The sequence below is a fragment of the Balaenoptera acutorostrata genome, chromosome 14 (genome assembly GCF_949987535.1).
Source record: "Balaenoptera acutorostrata chromosome 14, mBalAcu1.1, whole genome shotgun sequence".
NCBI classification, from domain to species: domain Eukaryota; kingdom Metazoa; phylum Chordata; class Mammalia; order Artiodactyla; family Balaenopteridae; genus Balaenoptera; species Balaenoptera acutorostrata.
The window spans coordinates 60,995,117-61,007,334 of NC_080077.1; the positions used below are offsets into that span (position 1 = coordinate 60,995,117).

At 37.5% G+C, this 12,218-nt stretch overlaps 1 protein-coding gene across 3 annotated transcripts in view; it reads left to right on the top strand.

Annotated features, from left to right (window-relative positions):
- Positions 1–11,282, top strand: part of FBXL4 (F-box and leucine rich repeat protein 4) — a 71,165-nt gene extending 59,883 nt beyond the window's left edge. For all 3 annotated transcript variants that reach the window (XM_007169664.2, XM_007169666.2, XM_007169665.2), the window contains exons 7-9: positions 2,239–2,310; positions 5,819–6,131; positions 10,734–11,282. In XM_007169664.2, coding sequence (XP_007169726.1) covers positions 2,239–2,310; positions 5,819–6,131; positions 10,734–10,897 — 549 coding nt within the window. In that variant the 3' untranslated portion in view covers positions 10,898–11,282. The remainder of the gene's footprint in view (positions 1–2,238; positions 2,311–5,818; positions 6,132–10,733) is intronic.
- Positions 11,283–12,218: the final 936 nt, after the last annotated feature.

A 12,218-nucleotide genomic window follows, 5' to 3' on the forward strand; every position in this document is an offset into this window, starting at 1 on the left:
GTAAGTTATTGTAAAATATTTGCCTGAATAAGTATAATAGGCCATGGATTCCTCTTCTACGACTTGAAATTCCTTCAGAATGCAACTACCCTTACATAGGTGTTTTCTAGATACATAATTATGAGAATATTAATTCAAAAGTGATCCATAATGTATAGTAAAGTTATGTAATTTTCAAGCATGTTTTTTTTTTTTTAAATGACACTCTCTTAAATCACATTAGTTTGTTTGATTGATTGATTGATTGATTGATTTATGGCTGTGTTGGGTCTTCGTTTCTGTGCGAGGGCTTTCTCCAGTTGCGGCAAGCGGGGTCCACTCTTCATCGCGGTGCGCGGGCCTCTCACTATCGCGGCCTCTCTTGTTGCGGAGCACAGGCTCCAGACGCGCAGGCTCAGTAGTTGTGGCTCACGGGCCTAGTTGCTCCGCGGCATGTGGGATCCTCCCAGACCAGGGCTCGAACCCGTGTCCCCTGCATTGGCAGGCAGATTCTCAACCACTGTGCCACCAGGGAAGCCCCAAGCATGTTTTTAAACCCTGAGTCATGATAAAGGTCACTTCTGAGAAAGTATGTGAATGGATGGAGGGATACACAAATAGAGTAGATAAGCAAAGAGGGCAAAATGTTAAGATTTGATAAATCTGAGTTTTGACTACATGGGTGTTTATTGTCTTGGACTCTATACTTGTCTGCATACTTGAGGTTCTTAATTGTAAGTAATTTAAAAATAAATGACCCAACAATTTCCATGAATCATGAATGAGGTGTGTGTATATGTATTTTTTTTAATTTAAAATTTCTTATCCACAAGAATATATGGGATCCTCTCTAAAAATTCTCTACCGTGTTCTGGATCTTGCTCTGGGAAAATCTTATAAACCAACCTTGTGATAAGATCTGGTACTTTAATAAAAACAAACCTAATGTCATTTTCCCATCAGTAAGTTAAAATAGCTAAGTATTATGGAGAATCTGAAACTTAACTTATCTTCATATACCTCTTCTGATGTCAACATTCTGAGAGCTACATGGCATTGTCTTATAAATGTTATAAGTTGTGTTGAAACTTAAGCATAAAATCAATATAAACTTTTTTTTTTTTTTTGCTTAAATTTTAAAAAAATGCACAACAGTGAAACAATTAGTCTTAAGTCTAGTACCAATCTAGGGCCTATTATAACTACTGTTATTTTATTTTTGCCCTAAGTTCATTTTAAATGAAGTACTTCGTTACTTTATTTTCTCAATAAGAATCTGATAAATGTTTTGTGTTGTCATTGGCACATTCCTCAATCCCTCCCCAACTGATAATTTTTTCGTTTCTGAACACTTGGAATAGATTAAACAGAGGCTGTATAATATCATCTTAATTTTGTTAGATATGATTTATTTAGTTCAGAGCTTTAGAAAGTTTGCCACATGTTTGAGTAGTATTTTTTTTAATTTATAAAAGGAAAAACTAGAAATCTGAATGCTCTGCATTGCTCGTTTTTAAATTTTTCATGGCAGGCATGTCATCAAGTGAAATTTTGACTGTTTAGAGATATTTCAGGAACCATGATTATGTAGCAGTCTCGGACACCTTTGGGTTTCTTTAGTGGTGAGACCGTTTCCACTGCACAGGACAGATGGGCTGAAATGGCAGAAACATGACTAGAAAGTGCACGTTTCAGTCAGCATGTCGCTAGTGACAGGTGCTCGATGGTTGTTGGGATCCTTGTCAACAAAGAGAATTCTTTGACATTAAAGTCACCGGCTCAATCCTGAGTTGGGGTGGCTATTGGCAGTTCCATCAGCCTGCAGCTGATCAGTGAATGTCAGAGCTGCCACTGTTCTACAGTTGTCACCAACCCTCGGTGCTCTTTTTTTTTTTTTTGGAGGGAGGGAGGGATGGTTTAGCTTGTCTTGTTCGGTCTTCACCAGGCTTTCAAATTGCTTACATTTGGAAAATGCACTGAGAGGTCATAGGGAATATAGGTGTCTTTAGGGCATGCAAAATCATGTACAGAGTGACGACTTCCTACGTGGAGACGAGTAATGATTACCTTGACTCCAAGCCAATCAATGGTGTGAACACCTGGGGACTCATTAAATGGCATTTGTGGTGTTTGTAACCGAGGTTTTGAGCTCTGTTTCAGGAAAAGCAGTGACAGCCTTTAATGTCTAATTGACCTCTTCTCTTTGTTTCACTTTCTTGGCCTTTCCTTATTTGCCTCTGTTGTGGTTCCTGATGGCAGCAAACAGCCCTGCTCAGCGTTTTGAACTTCTGTTCAGAGCTTCAGCACCTCAGTTTGGGTAGTTGTGTCATGGTGAGTATTTGAAAATTCTTTATTCTCAGTTGCTGCTTCTCTTTTTCTTCCCATGGGTGACTTTTATCCTGACCCGACCCTCCCCACACCCACCCACAGCTTTTCAGATTTATGCATAACTATGTGCACCCCGCTTTAAAACATTTTCCTTAAGTGGGAGAATTTGTCTTTGAAGCACTGACATTATTTATGTGTGAGAACAAGGAAAGAAGTATAGTGTGGTGCAAAGAGTGTGGTTCTGCCTCAAGCCAGATGTTCTCTCAGACAAGCTATTTAACTCTCTGGGCTTCTTTACAAAATAATATATCAATCATACCCAAATGCCAGTAGTCTGGTAAGTTTTTCACAAAGCTAATTTTAGTTTTTGAGTTCAGAGATTATTTTCTGGAAATGCTGATGATAGTAGATAGGTTTATTTTGTTTGTTTTACTGTCCTTACTGAGTAAGATGAAAAGATGGACACCAACCTATGTTGGAACTAATTTTTTTGAAACGTTACTGGTCTGTGAAATCCAAAAGCCTAGGGACTGTTGGAATAAATAATCTTGAAAGTCCTTTCAGATACAAAATTATAAGTTATATGTCATTGGAAGAGTTCATGGGATGAATTAAATGTTTTTCAACTAAATTACATGGTTAATAAATAAGACTGACACTCAAGGGACAGTAGAACTCTGTGCGCGTGTGTGCACTCGTGTGAGCCTATGTGCGTGTGTGCATGCATGCACACTCACAGGAAATGCATCTCCCAATATAACTGACTGTGGAGGGATCCATTCCTCTTTATTTTCTTACCTGCCCCGCCCATACCCAAAGCAGATTCAGGAGATCCTAAACCATTCCAGTTTTGCATCCACTTATTAGGAAGACCTGAATAAGCAGGATGGTTGCAAGATCAGAGAAGTTTTTAGGCCTTATTAAACCCCATGTATGGGCTCAGGCCCATCCCAGTCTCTGGAAACAATCTGAGAGCCCACTAACTCAGCATTAGGTTTCCCTTCTGGTCAACCTTTTACGTTAGTAAGCCATTTCATGGGCTTCTGTTGGGTCCTTCTAGTGGCTCTTCTGGATGGGCTCAGTGACACTCCATGGCACTTTCTGTGACAACACACCAGCCAGTTACTGTCACTTGGACTTTGCTTATTGTTAGCCTGCCTTCTTTAGATTGGTAAGGACCCTGCTTTGACTTTGGCCAGAGGTATCTTATTCTGCCTGTTAATTACCTCCCCATAACCTAGAGCAGCATTCTCTAGAAAAGCAGGCCGCTAATCACAGACACTTTAGAGTTGGAATTATGTATGTTTATAGTTGGAATTAGGTGTAGTTGAAGTCAGCATTTTCCAAAGCTGACCTATGGAACATTAGTCCTAAAAGATATTCAAGTTAAAAAGTTGTGTATTGTAGAGGGAAAGAAGGGGGAATAGGAATTCTGGGTCTAAATTAGGAAACAATGCTCCTATATCCTCGCCCTGGAGTTTTCAATGGTATGTCCTACAATAAAGAAACAGTTTGCCTTTGCTTAAACCAGTGTTTGCCAACTTTACCTGGCTAATGAACCCATTTTTTCATGTTACATCTATTATTATGTAATATGGTACGGGAAATGCTATTTTAGATAAATAGGCTATTTTTAAATTAAAGTATGTAGTTACCAGTATTGTTACAATTGATATTTATTCGCCAGGAAATGAAGTTTTAAGGACTTGACATTCGAAGTTCAGAAATACTGCTAATACTGCTGATACTGCTACTAACGTGGTGATTGAAACATTTCATACTTGTCACAGAAGTACTGTTCTTCACAGCAGGTCTGGGTTCACCAGGACAGTAACACACACAGCTCTTGGTTGATACTTTAATACAATGTTTATTTCAGTTTCTTTCCTGTCAGCTGACCAAAAGGCAGGATGATTCATTTGATATTTTATTTTTGACTATCAAAATAATAGCAATCAGAATCATGGGTTTTGGAAAGTTTTTAAATTGCTTCTTTCTAAAGAAGCTAATTGGCTGCACTAATGATCAAAGTTACAGTTTTGTGTTGTTCGGGTCCACTCACTTAAGAAGATAGTTGTATTTACCCAAATAGATTTCTCGTGGTCTTCTGCATGATTGTTCCTGAAGAAGCTTAGAAATCATCACCACTGTATCTAATCTATCAGCTCTTTGGTTCTGACTCAAAATATAGCCCCCAACCTGTCCACTTCTCCAATGCCACTGCTTCACCTTAATCCAAGCCCCGGCATCTCTCCTCTGTGCTAATGCAGGCCTCTTCACTGGGCTTCCTCCTCCATTCATACCCACCTTAGACCATCCTCCAGAGTCCGGAGGGGTTTTTGTTTTAATGTGAATCATATTTGTTTCAAACCCTCCATTGATCTCCTTATAGTTAAAATAAAAATTCAAGGTCCTTCACAGCCTGATGGCCTGGCCCGTGCGTAGCTCTCTGGCTTCACAGCCCGCCCTCTCTCTCACTCCGCTTGGGCCGTGTACCCATCATATTTCTGTTCCTTGAATGAGCCACGCTCATTCCCGGAGATCCCGGCAGCCACCCCTCCCTCCCTCAACCTCTGCCACTCTGATCACTCTCATGTCACCCTGTTTTATTGTTTTACTTATCACTCTCTGAATTTATTTTGCTCATTTATTTGTCTGTATGTCTTTCCAAGAAATGTGAACACAGTCTTTTTTTTTTGATCCACTGTTGCTCCTAGTGTCTGGAGTGATGCTGGCACGTTGTAGATGAAAATATGAATAAACAAATGAACAAAAGGAAGTAATCATTGGAAATGTTTGCTGTTTTGTTTCCTTTTGACTTCTGGTGATAATGCTGATACCTGATTATAACAAAGTCCAATGAAACTCCTAAAAGAATCTGTTTAAAGAAACATTATTAAAACACTCAAAGCCCGTGAACCGAAATGTTTAATTCTTGACTAGTGGAAGCTTATGCCACGATCATGAGGTAAATCACTGGACACCTCCAATAACTGACAGCAGCTAACTTATCACAATCTAAATTATTTTTCAGGTTGCATTTCCAGTCCCCAAATGCCTCATTTAACCCAAAACTAGTATCCTTATTAGTACCATCAGCATATTCACTTACTATTTTAGAGCCTAGCAAAGTGCATCCCTTTATCAGGGAGATCTTACATATATCAAAGTAGCAACAGCACGGTCAAAATGGGAGGCTTACAAGGACAATACATAATCCTCAGATTCTTTAAGAGGGACTGAGGATTTCAGGCTGCTTTGGGATTTAATTCATGAACGTCCTCTGTCTGGAATTCTGTTAAACGGATTTTTAAGTAAGTGATTACTCTCGCTGTTTAACGAAACCGTGGCAGATCTGTGAGATGAGTGGGCAGATCTGTGTTAACGACGACGTGGGTATGTTTGCACAGAAGCAAACAAGAGGAGATGATTAAGAATGCTTTAACATGCTCAAAACAGTTTTGTATTTCTGAGCATAATGTGAGAAAGATTGAAATTATTTGGTTTCCAGATTGAAGACTATGACGTGATAGCTAGCATGATAGGAGCCAAGTGTAAACAACTCCGGACTCTGGATCTGTGGAGATGTAAGAACATTACTGAGAACGGGATAGCAGAGCTGGCTTCTGGGTGTCCGCTTCTGGAGGAACTTGACCTCGGCTGGTGCCCTACTCTGCAGAGCAGCACCGGCTGCTTTGCCAAACTGGCACGCCAGCTTCCAAACTTGCAGAAACTCTTTCTAACAGCTAACAGGTCTGTGTGTGACACAGACATTGAAGAACTAGCATGTAATTGTACCAGATTACGCCAACTGGACATATTAGGTAAGGATACAATCTGTAAATTTCTTTTAAAGCCTTGACATAAAAACTAACCTCAGACTTTTTATAGGGAGAAAAAAAATTCTTGGATACAATAAAAATGTTGTCCTGATAATTATAACTGTATTTAAGTAAAAGAGTGAGGGTAGTAACAGAATTTTATAGTTGAACCTATCAGAAAGCTCTAAATAACCATAATTCTTGGTCTAGTAAGAAGAGTGAGAGTTTGTGTGAGCTGTGTTCTCCATTGTTATTGACAGATAAGAAATTAATCCGTTTGTATAATGAATTCAAGGCACACACACACACACATATGGCTTCTTGATGTTAAATTCTTGATTAAGGAATATTGTGAAATTTCCATCCCTGATGATTCTAGTTTTTAGGAATAGTTCTACCCTGAGGCAGAGCTATTGAAAATCCTTCCCAGTGCTGGGATTCCTTGTGTCTTTTTTGCAATTTACAGCCAGAAACCCTGTGATATTTTGTTACTTCTGACATTGGCCGGAAGTGCTAGCAATGCCACGGTTATAATTGCCCACACAGTGGTGAACCCAAATAGCACTTGCACTGTGTTTCTAGTAATCTATTAATACTAATAGATTAGTCCTTGAAGTGCTAATTATATCCTTTCCTGTTTATTCAACATTCAACCAAAGGGAAACCTGAAGATTTTCAACACTTATGTTTGTAGTTTCAGTTAAAATCTCTCCACAGCCCAGGCTTATGGTACATTTGTAGATGTTGCTTATATAGTTGCATGTTACTTATTCAAGTTCCTTGTAGGCAGAAATTCTTGCTTAAAAATTTAGGAAGGGAAAATTAAGCATATGGGATTAACAGATACAAACTACTCTATATAAAATTGATAAGCAACAAGGATATATACACTGGAATGATATCAGGTATCTTATAATAACCTATAATGGAATATAATCTGCAAAAATTACTGAATCACTGTGCCATACACCTGAAACTAACACAATATTGTAAATCAACGGTACTTCAATAAAAATAAATAAAAATTTAAAAAATCAATAAAAACAGTTGGCTAAAAAAAAAACCTTAGGGAGAAATCCTTGCCTATTATATGCACACTTTAGGCTAGATACTTCATCTGTGTTATATTCTCCTTAATCTTCATTGCTCAGGAAGCTGGGTATCATTGTCTTTTCATAGATGAGGATACTGGAGCCAGCAGTTAATATGTGGCAGAGCAAGGGTTCACGTACAAGGGTTTTGTCTCCACAGTCAGTACTGTCTTTTCAAAACACCACACCACTTACCTTGCTTGTTTCTTTGCCTGCCTATCTACCTTCCCCCTTGAATTAGCCTAGACTTTTTAAAATAAGGTAATTATTTTGAAACGTTCAAGAAAAAGTCATGACTTCATGAGGAAAGGCAGTCAAGGGCCTTTTAAAATGATCACTAATTGCGTCAGGCTTCACTTCAGAGGATGGTGCCTTTGTTGTTTAAAATCTAGTTTACAATTCTCCCTCCAAAAAACCCTCAAATAAACCCAAAAAACATACACTAGAGATGGAGGGTAGCCAGTAGCTGAAAGAGATGCTACCAAAGAAGTCGGTAACACTGATCCCAAAACAAAAGCACCGTTGTGATGAACAGTGGGTTCCATTGTCAGGTGGCCTAAGTTTGGTCTGTAAATGTATGAATTACTTGACAGAGACATAAAAGAAAAGCAGGTACGAAGTATAATGACTTCTTTTTGAAGACATTTGTGACTTTCATGAGCATAAGAGCAAGGCAGTATCATTATTTATTATGTCAGATCTAATTACCGATGGAAGATGACCGTCATGCGAATACATTGGAACATCTTATTTCAAATATAAAGAGCACAGTAAAAAGTAATATCACTAGTAGTCAATAATTAATATTGTTAACAACAACATGACTATGTGCTTTATACTGTTCTGAGCATATATTAACTGATTTAATCATCACAACAACCTTATGAGGTAGATATTATTATTAGCCACAGAGGAGGAAACGGGTGGAAATAGGTTAAGTGATTTGCCCAGGGCTTATAACTCGTAAGGAATCTGGACTTGAACCAGAGTCTATGCTTCTAACCACTGTGGTGTATTTTCTTTACTTTTATTGTTGTTTTTTGGTTTCCTTTCATCGTTTAGTGTTAGAATCCTTATTTTTTTTTGAAAAAAAGGATTCTTAGTTAAACCATGCTTATATTCATTATTTTGTCATTTTGTGATTAGCACATATGAATGTTAAGTGGCATATCTTCGTCATACTTAACGTACTTATCGATCAGTACAAAGCTGAATAAGACACAGTCCCTGTCTTCAGGAGTTGAAAACCTAGCAAGAAAGAATAAAACAAGCATATATATAACTGTAGTGCAAGCCAGAAGCAAGTCCACTTTGATGGGGCTCAAAGAAAAGAGAGTATATATATGATCAGAGAAATAAGGAAAAGCCTAATTTAAAAGGCTAATAGATATTTGAAAGGTATCCTTAAAAAGTGAGCAGGAAATTGGGGGAGAAGGGCATTTTAGGCAGAATGAATAGCATGAAGCAAAAGCAAAGGAGTTAAAAGTACAGAATATCTTTAGAGAATAGGCAGTCTAATTTGATCTAGAATGTTGGTATAATGGAGGGTATCATGGAGAGTTTTGAACACCAGGATGAGGCGTATGCACAAAATTAAACAAGAGCTTTTACTGGGTTTTAATTAAGGATATGAGTGATGTATTTAGAGCTGTGTTTTAGGAATACTTATCTGGAAATGAGTAGTAGGTGAATTGGAGAAGGAAGAAATCAAAATCAAAGAGATTAGCTTCAATAATCCATCTCACGAGGGTCTACACCAGGGTGATGGCGTTGGGCAGTTAACCACCATTCCTTCATTTTTTCATTCATTACACACTTATTGAGCATATACTGTGTTTGGCATTATTTTAAACACTGGAGATATTCAGTACCCTGAAGGAGCAAGCTGACTGAAAACAGAATTGTGTCCTAAGTGGATAACAAAACAACAGGACACAGTACCCTGGAAACATAGGACAGGTGACCCTAGCCCAGTTAAATGTTCAATCTCTGACTTCCTTCCCTGGCATTCTCTTAGGCTTTAGGAACTCCTAATTTATCAGGAAACTCAGATTCTAATGACCAAGACTGGCAAATAGAAAAAAGTCACAGCCCTAGGTGAAAAGCTCCACAGAGCCAAATGGCTTAGGTGAGGTTCTCTGATCTTATATAACAGAAACCCCCTCAAGATAACTTAAGCATACGAAAAAGACGATTATTATGAAGATACAGGTGTCCATCTCAGATCCCATGGGTAGAAGCTGGGTATGGTCAGACCTCAGGAGAGACTGGAAAACCATCAAAAGGCGAGGAAGCTTTTTCTCATTTTCGTTCCTTCTCCTATCCTGCATACTCAGGCCCCTGTCCCTAACCCACACCCTCTGCCGCTGTACACTTACAGAGACGTTTGTGTCTGCTTCTCCCTTTGGTTTCGCTTTGTTCTTTTCTTGTCATGGTGGCCATCTCTGTTCCTCTGGGTACACATGGCTAAATATAGCAGCCCTGACCCAGTTTTCCATGCCTTTAGTTCAAGAGATCAAATGGGCACTGGAGGCTTTACTGAATCCCAATTCTAAATTCCCAGGAGAATCTGCATTGGTTTATCATGGGGCCATTCGCAGCCAGGGTGGCAGTATAGTTACAGCTTCTGGTAGAAGTATAGTTACTTCTCCCTTCTGATGGGGGGGAGGCGCGGAGAAAGGATTTCTCAGAGAAAAAGGCATAGACTAGTGTTTCAGAACCTTTAATCCCCATCCCAGGTATGTATATGTAATATGATTGTGATGATTTTTTTTCTCCCTAGAAAAGCTGTAGTTACAACAGATGACATCTTAGAGCCTAGTGATATTTGGTACTTATTGAGTGCCTGCCGTGCATCAGGTGCTTTACATAATTTATATGATTTATAACCCATCTGAATAGCCCATAATCACTTCAGATTTAACGTGGGCTAAATAGTACTCATCATCCATCATTTGTCTTCCAGTTATGCCATTTTATACCTACCACTTACTGTAAAACTTATCGAATTGTGTTGTAGTTATTTGCTTTCAACTCTAGTCGATGAGTTCTTTAAGGCAGACACGTGTCTTACTCATCTTTGTATCTCCAGTGCCTGAAACAGAAGTTTCTACAGGGTAGTCGCTCAGTAATTACACTGCATGGAATTAGAGGTTGAATCATTAAGTATTGCTGCCTGATTTGACCCATGGGTTCAGGAAAATGAGATGTGCAAACAGTTTTGAACTGGGGTGAACAGAAATAGGAAAGTCTGGAGGAGCTGATTGGAAAGGGTAAGAGGTAGGAATGAAGATAGAATGGGTAGAGATTGACAAAATTCAGGTCCTAGATACCAATTTGGCTGGGAAATTTTATTTTTTTTTAACAGGACTATTTCAATATGAAGTCTTGTTTTAAGAAATGTTTGTAATTTGTAAAAGTCTATTTTAAGTGTATTTTAAATAATAAAAAGGGACTTTTTATCAGGATATTATATAAATGTTACATAATATTTTGTTTGGTTTATTTTAAACAGGAACAAGAATGGTAAGTCCAGCATCCTTAAGAAAACTCCTGGAATCTTGTAAAGATCTTTCCTTACTTGATGTGTCCTTCTGTTCACAGATTGATAATAGAGCTGTGCTAGAACTCAATGTGAGCTTTCCAAAAGTGTTTATAAAAAAGAGCTTTACTCAGTGACTTCATATATGTCTTATAATAAAATTAATGTGCTTTTGTAGGGTTTTGTTTTGGGGTTGGTTTTGTTTAGTTTTTATAATGGTGGGAATATCTTAAGACATTTGTGGATTTTAAAGAAAAATATGGAACTGTCCATTAAATCATTAAATCAGTGATGTAAACAAATGTTTTCATAAAATATTGTAAGCACTTTCTTTCAAGAATATATGAGTGGCTCATATTATTTTTGTCTTATGTTAATCAGTGATATTATGCTTTAGTCAATAACTACATGTTTAATAAAAGAGTAATATGGAAACATTTTAACTTATTTTGAAAGAAGCACTTTGAACAATAAAGTATCATGATATTTATGCAAAAATAAAGTGAATTTTTCACACCTCCATGTAAAGATGCCTTATTAATAATAAGCCTTATGACCTGGCCAGTATTTCGTTTGGTATGTACAAAATTGTCAGAGTTGGTTGGAGAAAGAATCTTACTTTTTATCTGTTAAGATTATTTTTTACGTTGATATACTAATTCTTCAACTTGAAAGTTTTCAGTTTTTCCAGTTTTCTTCTGATATATTTATCTATTTTACTACTGGATAATATCAGTAGTAAAATATGGGCATAATCAAGAACAAGAGGTAAACTATCAAACGAAATAGTTTTCCAACTGTTCAGCAGATGCCTTAAAAATTTGCCAGAGGGAAAGGTTTAAGACTTCTGAATTATATGTGGATTTTATTTTATTTTATTTTCTGTGCCCCAGCACCTTAAATAATTAGAAATCAGCAACAGTGGAGAAAACAAACAAACATTGTTTTGTTAAATAGTAAATTGATTGAGTTCTGCTGCTAAGAAAGTAGACAGAAAATATTTTGTGGAATGAAAAAGCAGGGCTGTTTCGAATAGCAAACTAATACTAAATATATAGTGTAACAAAATTTATTTTCCCGCACGGGGCAAAATGTTAATTTCCAATATCCACACATCCTAGAGTGATCCCATAGAACTCTGCTGTCCAATACAGCAGCCACTAGCCACATGTGGCTATTTTATTTAATTTTAGTTAACTTAAATTTAATTAAAAATTCCATCCCTCAGTTGTACTAGCTACATTTCAAGTATTCGGTAGTTACCTGAAGCTAGTGGTTATCATATTGGACAGCACTACTCTAGAATTTCTTGCTATAAGATGTAGTCATTTAAGAAAAAGCATATTTAGTTTAAAAATTAGCACAGTTAATATATATCTCTAGGAAATTTTTGAGGATACTCTCAATAGTACATATATGAAAGCATTTTACCCCCAAAGTAAAGCTAGTGGATTTATA